This window comes from Sciurus vulgaris, assembly GCF_902686455.1.
Source record: "Sciurus vulgaris genome assembly, chromosome: 8".
NCBI lineage: Eukaryota > Metazoa > Chordata > Mammalia > Rodentia > Sciuridae > Sciurus > Sciurus vulgaris.
Genome location: NC_136468.1, coordinates 67,027,121 through 67,040,059, shown reverse-complemented (window position 1 = coordinate 67,040,059; position 12,939 = coordinate 67,027,121). Strand labels below are relative to the sequence as shown.

Sequence of the window (12,939 nt, the reverse complement as noted above, 5' to 3'; positions counted from 1 at the left end):
ATATTTCTTTTTTAAATTGTTAAATGTTATGAGAGGAAGAGAGAAAACTGATCTGAGATTGGAGGGATAACATTGATAGTAACTGGGATGAGGAAGTGTGTGAGAGGAGGAGGTTTCATGGGAAATATCAGGAGTTCAGGTTTGGAAGGGTTAAGTTTGAGGTGGTGATCTCACGCTCAAGTGAGCAGTGGATCTGTGAAATCAGACTTCGCAGAAGAGGAGGGTGGGGGTTAAACCTGGGAGTCGTCATGTTATAGATATTATTTCAAGTTACGGTGCCAAATGAGAGAACCACTATAGTGAGTGTAGCTAGAAATGGTACTCCAGTTAAAAGAGGGGAGAGATGGGGAAAAATCAGCAAAGGAGACTGACTGAGCAGGAAGAGCTTCAGGGGGACAAGAAGGAAAATTAGGTAAGGTCAGCTACAGGAAGCTGGCTGAAGAGAGTTTCCAGACGGAGCCAGTAGTCCACTAGGAAAAGACTGCTGATGGGTCAATATAAAAATTGAAACTTGACTAGGAAATTCAGCAATTAGGAAGCTGGGGTGAACTTGATAGGCAATATCTGTGAAATACTAGTTGTAAAAATATAAATGGAGTGAGTGCATGATAGAATGAGGGAGAGGAATTAGAAGCCGCAAGGATATAAGACAACTCTATGAGGATCTCCAAGGTCTGCTCCAACTCTCAATTTGAGCCCTTCAGAAAAAGTTCCAGAGATATGTAGTTTTATGGAGGCACATTCTGAGATGCTTTGAAGACCACAAGGACTTTGTTCAACGCAGATCCCATTGGGAAGCAGACAATTCATTATGGCTTTATTAAAGTTTTAATTCAAAGTACTTGAAGATGCTTTCTTCTGGGCTTCCTGATCTTACTTCACTGGGTTTTTTAAATAAAATTTCATAGCTAAGTAAGAGCCTGGGTTTTAAAGGCTATTCTCAAGTGTATCAAACTTTTGCTTAAATAACATCTAAAGGTTAACAAATGAAAGTAACGTTTACAGGGTTGACTGGTCAGGTCAAAAGCAATGACATCAACATCTCTTAAGAATTGATTACATGATACTGTGTAAAAGAAAGAACTTGTAATTTTGAGTAAAATGATTTGTGTTTGAATCCAAGTCTATTCCTTCCTAGCTGTGAAAACTCAGACAAAATATTGAACTTGTCTGCACGTTAGTTTCTGATGTGTAGAACAAGGATGATGATAAATATCTCAGTGTTATTTCAAAGACCAAATAAAATTTTATATGGGGAAAATGCTTAGTAATAAATAAAGTCTGTGTAGATACTGTGGATTACAAATTACTTCCACCCACATGCTTTTGGTGTACTCTCCCAATCCATGGAGGAGGTGTTCCCATCTTTCAAGGGTGCAGCTGAGGTTTTGAGACATTCAGGGGCTGGCCGACAACCTGCTGGGATTGAGACCAGCGACAAGTGTTCTGTCTTGATTCTGGGGCTCTGTCCACATGGACACTACATGGTTTCAGAACTAGTTAGGCAAGGAGGCTCCTCTTTCATGGGTCCGCATTTCTCAATCTTTCCACTCTGGGTGGTATTAAGGGATAGGTCCGCATCCGTGTGTGTCAGCAGGTGGTACACATCAAGGAGGAAAAACTGCAGTATGCTGGAGTTTCTTCTCCTTGACCTTTATATTTCTCTCCTTCCCATCACCCTTGCATGCTCTAGAGCCCCTAGAAGTATTTAATGTGTCCACTGCTCTGAGTGCAGTTCTTATTGCCTTCAGATCCTCTTTTTAAAGGACACCTCTGAAGGTGTCCCCTGAATTGGAATATTTTATAGTTGGAAGGAACCTCAGATGCCATTTGGACAAACCCTGCATTTTACAGACCAGAAAGCTTAATTCTTGAACTATTAAGATGTTGGTGTCAGCCAGTATTAGAGACAGTATGAGCACTGGGCAGCTTGAATCTATGTGCATGCTTATTCCTCTGCACACTCTGCCACTCACAAGGTGACCATGGCATGGGTGATCACTAAAACCAAAATTTCAAAAGATTTCTCAATTAGTTAAGTGAAGTGATTTTATTCAAACTCTCCCAATTATAGCATTAAAAACTGTTTAAGCCACTTAATAAATAAATGGTAGCTTGAGTCACCTCTTGATGGATAATCATGTTTTCTCATTTGCAGTTTAAGAGCTAGAAGACAAAGTGACTTTAAAACTGCTCATGAGAGGACCCAATTATCTGATAAGCAATTCCAAAGACCATACACACAAATGTAGAAACAGTCCTCTTTATAAATGATGTCTGACAAGGAAAGAGATATTTGTGACATAGGAGCTCTGGAAAATGTAATTATTTATCCTTTCACAATTAATGAAAGAAATTGAAATTGAAGCTTTCATTTCAAATCCTTTTTATCTGGATGAAACTTTAATTTTACATAATTAAATTGACTTCACAGTTCAGTGTGTTAAAATATGCAATTAAACAGCATATCAAGGTTAAATGCCTACTGTTGTTGGCTCGTTTAGAAATCATGCTGCTGAACTCCTAAACAAGAAGGAACACCTGCCCATCCACTATTGTCCCCAGAGCCAGAGGCACACAGCCCGCAGGACTGGCTTCCCCAGTTCACAGCAGAGGGTTGAGTTTTCTTGCATGTGCCAAATCCTGTATAAAGTCAACTGGATTCAAACAGTGAGGCATTATTTTTTGCATGAAAAAAAAAAATCCTGGCACTTTGATGGAGCACCATAGATGATTAACTTTATAGAGATTTTCTCTAAAATAACTTGCATCTTCAGTGTTACTTTCAGTTTACTGAAAACATGTTAAAAGTCCCTTTCAACTTTCCCACTTCATACTTTATGATAAATTCAGCTGAGACTTTTAAAAAAATGACCTTTGCATTCTTGGGAAAGAAGAGGCTTAAGAAGCATTGGGGGAGGTGTAGAGGGGTTGCTGAAATGGGATTGGGGGGAGTTCACTGGAAATGTATCTTAAGGTGAAGGCTTTTATTTGTGTACCTCCTCTTTGTTTTCTCTTTGAATAGCATCTTTGTGATGATTGATTTATGGCTCAGGAGCATCTTATATTCCCTTTCATCTTGACTCTGTGAGTGGAGGATAGTTCAACAATTAGAAGTCAGTTCCCGTCCCTTCCCTGATACATGCTAGAATTCACATAATAGTCATTTTATTTTATCCACAGTGGTGGTTGTTGAGAAAGACTCATGGACCTAAGCAATATCTTTGCTGTAATGATACATGGAAAACATAACTCTAGTGGTTTTTCCAGATAAATGGGGAAGTATGTTGTGGGATTAATTATAATAATCAAAAAAGAAGATATGCCCATGACTGGTGATTGATCCCTTAGGTAGAACTTCTTCAAACTGGGGGTATGTGATACAATTGCAAGATTACTCCATGATGCTCCTACTACTTATAGGAGAAGGTTGATATGATGTTGGTGGACCAGACCATGGAGCTGGAAGAAGATGGCATAAGATGTGCAGTGTGTATGGTGATGGAACTGATAGTGGAATGTATGAATGATTTACTCTCTTGAGTCAAGGCCTGAGATACAGCATTGCAGTTTCCATGACATCAGAGGGCAACATGGGCTAAGAAATTCTTCTACGACTCTAAGTTAAAACTAGATTTGCCTTTGTTTCATTGCATCATTCTGGAACCAACTGAGGGCTTGGTGAATAGGGATATCTTAGTAGCTTTATCAGAAAAAAACTAACAGTGAGAAAAATGTTTTTAATAATGGAAAAGTTATATTAATACATTCATGCAAATTTCAAATTTATCTATTCATTAATAATCAATTTCATAATGAGAAGTTATTCTAATATTTTAATTAAACCCAGTCTGTCTTTCCTCAGGATATTGATGATACTTAGGTTTGGTTATTGCATCTGCTTAAAAGCTATCAATCGATTAAACTACTACTAATAAACTACTATTTAGTGAAACTATGTTCACACAAAACATACAAAATCACTGATTGATCTTTTCTCAAACAAGCTGACTTTGAAAGTTTCAACATTGAACAAATGCTTAAATGATAATAAGGGCTGTTTTGTACAGGAACTGTAAACATGCAGATTTGATTTGATATTGTTCGAGGCTTAGAAATCCTGGTCTGATTTTATGTAGACTGTATAGCATGAAGGCCTGACATGCCTTCATAGGGAGCTGTTTGTATCTTCTCAGAGTCTCACGTTAAGGACTTTGGATTGAGAAATAAAAAGGCAATGTCATTGAAAGGTTTCATCAGCATGGCCTGATGCTCTCTGTTGCTTTATTGGATCTATCTAATCTGATGCGGATGAACTGCTACTGATTTTAGATCTTCAGAACACACTGGAAGAAATGATGGTAATATATGCAAATGGAGGAGGTGAAGAACACAGAAAAATCATGCACAGATCATCCCTAAAACTTACATCAGGCTCTTTTTTCTTTTCCATCAAATCATTTACCAGCGTGTTTCTTCCTAGTGGTACTGTCTTTAATGAAGACTCAGAGGGATCAAACATCAACCTTTAATGGAATCAAGTGGGAGATCAGACCCATTTTGAAAACTGTGGAGTATTTATTCTATAATCCTGGCCGTTCTTTTTTGAGGCGAGAATTGGAATTCTTAATGGTCAAGTAAAAATTTTCCTGCTTTTGTTATTTCCCTTCTTTTTTCTGAATTTTCTTGTATTTGTGGCCAAGGATATCTGGGTCATTAAATGTTCTCAATATAACTTTGAACTTAGGGAACAAATGGCATTCTGGTCCATTACTAGGCCCCAATAGAAACCAAGTATTTGCAGAACATAGTGGTCTTTTCTTTAATTCATTCTTTCAGGAAAGCTCATTTATTCTAAGTTTGAGCTCTCCTTCCCGTTAAATTTGAAGTGAACTAGACAGATAACTGGATACCTCAACAAGCCACAAAGACAACAAAAGCACCACATTAGTGACTATGTGTGAACATGCTAAATGTGTAACATAAATAAAAATGTAGTTATTATCTTCATATTGTCTTTTTTTTTTTTATATATATACAAAGGGCAACTCTGAGAGGGGAGGTAGTTTTGTTTCTAGGAAATTGTAGCCTGAATCCCCTGTTAAGAAGTTACTTTTGTGTTTGGAATATTTTTGATAGGACTAAGTAAACTCACACACGTTCTGTCTGTACCCCAGGGAGCCAAGGTTTGTGGATGCTGCTGCTCTCCTGAACTGCTCCATTTTACACCTTCACACTTTACAAGCATAAGCATAAGTGATGGTCTGAATATGAAGCTTGCCACATAATCATTACGTGCCGTTTATGTAGAAATTAATATTTGCTTACATTGCAGATCTGTCAAAGCAATGAGGTTTTTTTGGAGTTAGCAACTTCTTGAAAAATAAATGAAATTTCACAATTCAAGGATGAATTTAGTTTCCAATTAGGAAAAATGCTAGAAGGAGGAGCCACTCAGCTGAAGGTGTTGATATAAGGTTAGAGGATTCAAGTTCAGAGATAACATAAAGAAAACAGGTACTTGAACCTAAATCTGTAAAACCTTGACATTAAAATTCTAAGAAATGGGAAATCAAAAATCGCTTTGAATAATGACTTGCTACCTCTTATTCACTCACTGTAATATATTTATGCATTACTTACCAGTCTTTCTTTCTATGCTAGTTTCTTTGTGTTTCAAGAGGCAATTCTTTTTAAAAGGATATCTGAGGACTTTTTTGATTACCCAGGTAACATGTTTAAAATCCAGCTAACTTAACTACTGCAAACTCTAACTGTAACAATTTCGGGACCAGTGTCACTGCTTGTCTCTGAGAATATGAGTTTGAATTCAAATAAAGTGATTGTGATGACTTTAGAGATTTCCCAGTCGTTCATTGCACCCTGGAAAATAACTGAATACACAGAAGCACTTCCCATTCAACTAAATGGACTCTCCGCAAACGTTTCATCTTAGTCATTAACTCTGATGGCAAACCTGAACTCAGAGAACAAGAGAAGAAACTGGAAAGAATGCATTAAATAAAAATGACTTAGGCAACCCCAGAAAGGTAGGTGCCTCAGAAAGATAAGTGCAATAGTATAATTGTGCAAATTATAATTGAGTCTGGGGGAAAGTCTGGGAATTAGTATTAATAGAAGCAGCAAACTAGAACCAGAGAAGTACTAGCAACCTGATGGGAAAGAACGAGGGTACCATTTTTTTCGAGCATACAGTAAGAGTTCCCTAAAGCAACCTTACCTTTGTTTTCTGCCTTCAGTTCCTCTGCCATCAAGCTGTCTTGTCGGTTACCAAGTACGAATGCTAGAAACGAGAGGATCAGCGCATCCAGAATTCCAATAATAGCCAGGATGTATGCCCAGCGGACCGAACAAGCCCCAAGAGTGTACTTGTCTGTTTTTTCTCCACACATCCGCTTTACCTCATCTGAATCCCAGCCATCAGGGAAAATCATACAACCGAGCACAAGGCAGGCAGCTTGAAAGAGAGAGAGAGAGAGAAACAAAACACAACAAAAGTTAACATTTTACTTTAGCAAATATTTCTATTGCTTGTCAAACCATTGTTTCAAATTCTTCTTGAGGTAGAGAGCAACAAACCTCATTACTGTTCCACTCTGAGTATGTGTGCACGTGTGTGTTTGTGTTTGTGTATGTGTGTGTGTGTGTGCGTGTTTGTTTTCTGGTAAACTTAAAAGCATCCCGGCACTCTGCAGCAGAGAGGACTCTGGGAATATACTTTAGGGTATGCCCATGCATTCTGAGAGGTTAAGGTGGATTGATCTGTGACAAAATATTAAGAAAATGAATTTTTTGTGTGTGCATATTTGGGAAGGCTTCTATTGCAAACAGGCCATTAGGAATTCTAACACTGTAGAATGGCAATTCAAGGCTGGCTTTGAAGAGCTATGTCAGTAGCCAGATAAGGGATTAGGATAACATGGAAAGTACCAGAGTGTATATTGACTTTGAATCACTGTGAAAAACACATTGATATTGTGTGTTACTCCCGCTTCTACAGAAAAGTTTCTTGAAACTTCAATTCTGAACATGTGCAATGCACGTTGATTCTGTCTATTCTACTTGACATTCTATTTAATTTTTTTTTTAAACCCAAAAACACTGCAATATAGTGTGGCACCACAAAGCTTTTATGGAAATTAAGAAAAAGGATATTTACATTCTATTTCCCAAACATCACTGTTGGAAACATGAATTTTTTAAAACTAGAAATATGTTACTTTGAATTAAAGAACATTAGTAGTTCTTGTTGCCTATTTTTATATTTAATTGAACTATTTAGGAGCATATGACTATATATTTAGATTAGAGCTTCCTGAAGAGAGGGTTTATTCATTCATTCACTCAACCATTCATCAGTATCTCCTATGGAGTGCCAAGCACTGTTCGTGGAGGTAGGGAGAACAGTGATCAAGAAAAGACATATGGTTTATCTCTTATCAAAGAGCTCATGTGATATCAGAAAAACAAATGAAAGACTAAGCATGCAAATAAAAAAATTGCAAATTGTAAGGAGCACTAAGTAGGAAAGACAAAAGGGGCTCAGATAGAAACAAAAGGTAGAAACTTCTTTAGAAAAGGTGGTCAGGAAAGACTTCACAGGGGGATGACATTAAAGATAAGGTCAAAAACAGACAATGACTGCACCAAGGTTGGGCGCTATCACTGAGTGACCCCGCCCTGACCACCAGGCCAAGGTCGGTCACCGTCAAGGCGCAAGCTGGCAGATGAGCCAGCCCGCCTGCATCGCGGAGCTAGCCAGAGGGTGAGCCAACCCTCCTGACTTCCACACTGAGGTTGGGCGCCATTGCTGAGCCTGCCTGCCTGCCCCCGCTACTGCTGAGGGACACTGTAATTGCCTCAGTGCTGACTCAGTGCACACTCGCTGGGGCTCCCCAGCTTCTTTGGAGGCTGGTGCAGGCATTTTGATTATTCCTGAGGGCGTGGCCATCATCATTGGAAGGGCAGCTCCCTTCCTGAGACACCTGCAGGAGACTGGAGGCCCTTTGACAGGACTCAGGATTCAAGAAGAGGAGATATTGAGAGACTTGGGACCAACTCAGAGCAGCCAGGTGAGTCTCTCCCACTGGGTGGGTCTCCCTGGACAGGTCAGTAGTCCCAGAATGCAGGGAACTTCATGGAGTAGAGTAGCCCAGGGAGACTCCCCCACTGGAGCCGTGAATCCAGACAACTGGGAGCACTGTAGAGGAGGACCGCCCAGCAAGAGGCTTCCGCGGAGAGTGAGGGTCCCAGGCCTGGGTGGTAGCTCCAGTCTCCAGGGAACGTAGCAGAGGAGGGCTGCTCAGTGAGGGAGTCCCTCACAGGGCCAGGATCCCCAGCCCAGGTGGTAGGTCTGGACCCCTGAGAACGTCACAGAGGAGGGATGCCCAGTCCAGTTGGTAGTTCTGGACTGAAGGGAACTTCTCGGAGGAGAGCTGCCCAGTGAAACTGCCCCACTGGGTGAGTCTTCCCTGCTGAGCGAGGCTTTCCCAACAGGGCAATAGAACCAGAGACACAGGCCCAGATCAGACATGCCCCAGTCTGCAGTCTAGTCCTCCTTTGGCTGACCATCAGTCAACAAGTGGAGGCTCCTCTGCCCACTGACAGGGAATATACCCCACCTGAAGACCACCACCCCTAGAGGACCAGCTTCCTTGTGGAGCACTGCATTATTAAGTTCCTCCAACACTTCAGGCTACTGAAGGTTAAGAGGTGAGTTATTGGAAATCTACAGAGACAATATTAGTCAATAGAGGAAATCTGCAATATCCCAGAGTTTCACTACTAGAGGGGTAGATACCTGAGCAATATGAGAAAACAAGGGAAGAAAACGTCCCAAACAAACCTAGATGCTGCGGCTGGGGAGATAGCTCAGTTGGTAGAGTGCTTGCCTTGCAAGCACAAGGCCCTGGGTTCGATCCCCAGCACTGCAAAAAAAAAAAAAAAAAAAAAAAAAAAAAAAAACAAAAAACCAAAAACCAAACCAAAACAAAAAACCCAAAAAAACTAGATGCTTCAGCAATAAAATCCAATGACAGCATGGCAGAAGAAAAGTCAGAAAGAGAGTTCAGAATGTACATAATTAAAATTATCAGGGAAGCAAACAATAAGATGAAAGAGAAAATGCAGACTTTGAATGATCGTATCACTCAACTGTTAAAAGAGCAAATGCGGGAAGCAAGAGATCATTTCAATAAAAAGTTAGAGATACTGAAAAAAAAACCAAACAGAAATCCTTGAAATGAAGGAAACAATAAACCAAATTAAGAACTCCATAGAAAGCATAAGTAATAGGATAGAACACCTGGAAGACAGAACCTCAGACATTGAAGACAAAATATTTAACCTTGAAAACAAAGTTGACCAAACAGAGAAGATGGTAAGAAATCATGAACAGAACTTACAAGAATTACGGGATATCATGAAAAGGCCAAATTTAAGAATTATTGGGATTGAGGAAGGCACAGAGAAACAAACCAAAGAATGAACAATCTATTCAATGAAATAATATCAGAAAATTTTCCAAATATGAAGAACAAAATGGAAAATCAAATACAAGAGGCTTATATGACTCCAAATATACAAAATTACAATAGACCCACACCAAGGCACATTATAATGAAAATACCTAACATACAAAATAAAGACAGAATTTTAATAGTTGTGAAAGAAAAGAATCAAATTACATTCACAGAGAAACCAATACAGATATCAGCAGATTTTTCAACCCAGACCCTAAAAGCTAGAAGGGCCTGGAACAACATTTTTCAAGCTCTGAAAGAAAATGGATGCCAACCAAGAATCTTATACCCAGAAAAACTTACCCTCAGATTTGATGATGAAATAAAATCCTTCCATGATAAACAAAAGCTAAAAGAATTTACAAAAAAAAAAAAAAAAAAAAAAAAAAAAAAAGCTGGCACTACAGTACATTCTCAGCAAAATATTCCATGAGGAAGAGATGAAAAACAATGATGTAAATCTGCAAAGAGAGGAACGACCCTAAATGACCAGGAATACAAATCATATCTCAATAATAACCCTGAATGTTAATGGCCTGAACTCATCAATCAGAAGACATAGACTGGCAGATTGGATTAAAAAGAAAGATCCAACAATCTGCTGCCTGCCAGAGACTCTTCTCATAGAAAGAGATACCCAAAGACTAAAGGTGTAAGGATGGGAAAAAAACACACCATGCACATGGACACAGGACAAAAGTCGAAGCATCCATCCTCATATCAGATAATGTGGATTACAAGCCAAAGTTAGTCAGAAGAGATAAAGAAGGACATTACATACTGCTTAAGGGAAGCATAAATCAGCAGGACATAACAATCATAAATATCTATGCCACAAACAGTGGCTCATCCATATACATCAAACAAATCCTCAATTCCAGAAATGAAATAGACCACAACACAATAATACTAGGTGATTTTAACACACCTCTCTCACCACTGGACAGATCCTCCAAACAAAAATTGAACAAAGAAACCATGGGTCTCAATAACACAATCAATAATTTAGACTTAGTGGACATATATCGACTATACCATTCAACAAAGAGCAAATACACTTTCTTCTCAGCAGCACATGGATCCTTCTCTAAAATAGACCATATTTTATGCCACAAAGCTAACATTAGCAAATACAAGAAGATAGAGATACTACCTTGCATTCCCTCAGATCATAATAGGTTGAAATTAGAAATAAATGACAGAGTAAAAAACAGAAACTACTCCAACACCTGGAGATTAAATAATACACTATTGTATGATGAATAGATAACGGAAGACATCAGGAGAGAAATTAAAAAATTCTTAGAGGTAAATGAGAACAAAGAAACATCATATCAAAATCTCTGGGACACTATGAAAGCAGTACTTAGAGGAAAATTTATTTCATGGAATGCATTCAATAAAAGAAGAAAAAAATCAACAAATAAACAACCTAACACTATGGCTCAAAGCCCTAGAAAAAGAAGAACAGAGCAACATCGAAAGTAGTAGAAGACAGGAAATAGTTAAAATCAGAGCTGAAATCAACGAAATTGAAACAAAAGAAACGATCAAAAAAATGACAAAATAGAGGTTTTCAAGATGGCGGCCTAGAGGGTGGCTGCATTTCATGTTGCTCCAGGACTCAGGATTCAAAAGAGGAGATATTGAGACACTTGGGACCAACTCAAAGCAGCCGGGTGACTCTCACCCATTGGGAAGGCGTCCCGGATGGGACAGTGGTCCCGGAACGCAGGAAACTTTGTGAAGTAGAGCTGCCGGCGAGACGCCCCTCCCCCCGCTGGAGCAGTGAACTCGGACAACTGGGAGCCCCGTAAAGGAGGCCGCTCGGCACAGCGCTGGGACTCGGAGCAACCACTGGGGCTCCGGCGGCTGCCCAGGGGAGGAGTGGCGAGGAGAGCTGTGTGAACTCAGGACACCGGGGCCTGCCCTGAGGAGGAGGAGGAGGAACGCGGCCACTTGGGTTCGGAGTGACTGCACCAGAGCTACAGGCGGTTGCCAGAGGAGAAGCCACGCGGCGAGCTGTTTGGACTCAGAACGACTGCTTCTGATCACCGGGGCCTGCCCTGAGGACGAGGAGAAGGAGGAGCGTGGCCGCTTGGATTCGGGGTGACTACACCAGAGCTTCAGGCGGTTGCCAGAGGAGGGGCTGCGTGGCGAGCTGTTTGGACTCAGACCACTTCTGAACACCGGGGCCTGCCCGGAGGAGTAGGAGGAGGAGGAGGAGGAGCGCGGCAGGTCGTTTGGACTCGCAGTGACTGCATTAGCGCTCCAGGTGGCTGCTCAGAGGAGAAGGCGAGTGGTGAGTTCTTTGGACTTAAAGTGACAGCTCCTGAACACAGGGGGGCTGCCTGGAGGAGAAGTGTGGTGGGTTGCTTGGTCTTGAGTGGCCGCACCAGAGCTCTGGGCGGTTGCCCAGAGGACCAGTGCAGCGGATCACGTGGATTCAGAGCCACTCAGAGCGACCGCTCCTGAACACCCGGGGGGTTATCTGGAGAAGGAGGAGGAACGGGGAGGGTCACTTCGACTCGGAGTGATTGATTGCCCAGGACTACGGGTGGTTGGTGGGAGGTGGAGGCACGCAGTGAGTTTCTTCGACTCCTAGTGACCGCACCAGAATACCGGGCGGCTGTCTGGAGGAAGAGGCGTGTGGCAGGTCTCTGGGACTCAGAGCGATTGTTCGGGGCCCCAGGTGGCTGCTCAGAGGAGGGGCTGCATAGCCAGGCGATTAGGTGCAGAGCAGGGTCCCAGGATCTAGGGGCTTCTTGGTGGAAGGGCCGCACAGAGACAGGCTTAGGGCGGAGCGAAGGTTCCAGGCCTGCGGGCAGATTCTCTGAGGAGGGGCAGCCTAAGGAGATTCATCTGCGAAGGGTGAGGCTCCCAGGCCCAGGAGGTAGGGCCGGGCCCCTGGGAACTTTGCAAAGGAAGGCAGCCCAGCCCAGGCGGTAGCTATAAATTGAGGGGAACCTCTAGGAGGGAACTGACCAGCGAGACCTCCCCACCGGGTGAGTCTTCCCTGCTGGGTGAGGTTTCCCCACAAGGACGGTAAAACCAGAGACTCAGGCCCAAACAGGCCTTGCCTCAGCCCACAGCCTAGGTCCCCTTTGGATGACCATTGGTCAAAAAGTGTAGGCACCTTTGCCCACTAGCAGGGATTATACCCCACCTGAAGGCCACCACCCCTAGATAGGCAGCTTCCTTGTGTTGCACCACATTATCAACTTCCTCCAAGACTTCAGCCTACTGAAGGCTAAGGGGGGATATATATATAGAAATCTTCAGGGACATTGTAAGTCAATAGAGGAAATCTGCAATATATCAGCGGTCCACTGATACCTGAACAGTATGAGAAAACAAGGAAAGAAAATGCTGCAAACAAATCTAGATGTTACATCAA

At 41.6% G+C, this 12,939-nt stretch overlaps 1 protein-coding gene across 2 annotated transcripts in view; it reads right to left on the bottom strand.

Annotated features, from left to right (window-relative positions):
• LHFPL3 (LHFPL tetraspan subfamily member 3) overlaps positions 1–12,939 on the bottom strand; it is a 554,978-nt gene that overhangs the window by 162,403 nt on the left and 379,636 nt on the right. For both annotated transcript variants that reach the window (XM_079150039.1, XM_079150038.1), the window contains exon 2: positions 6,242–6,478. In XM_079150039.1, coding sequence (XP_079006165.1) covers positions 6,242–6,478 — 237 coding nt within the window. The remainder of the gene's footprint in view (positions 1–6,241; positions 6,479–12,939) is intronic.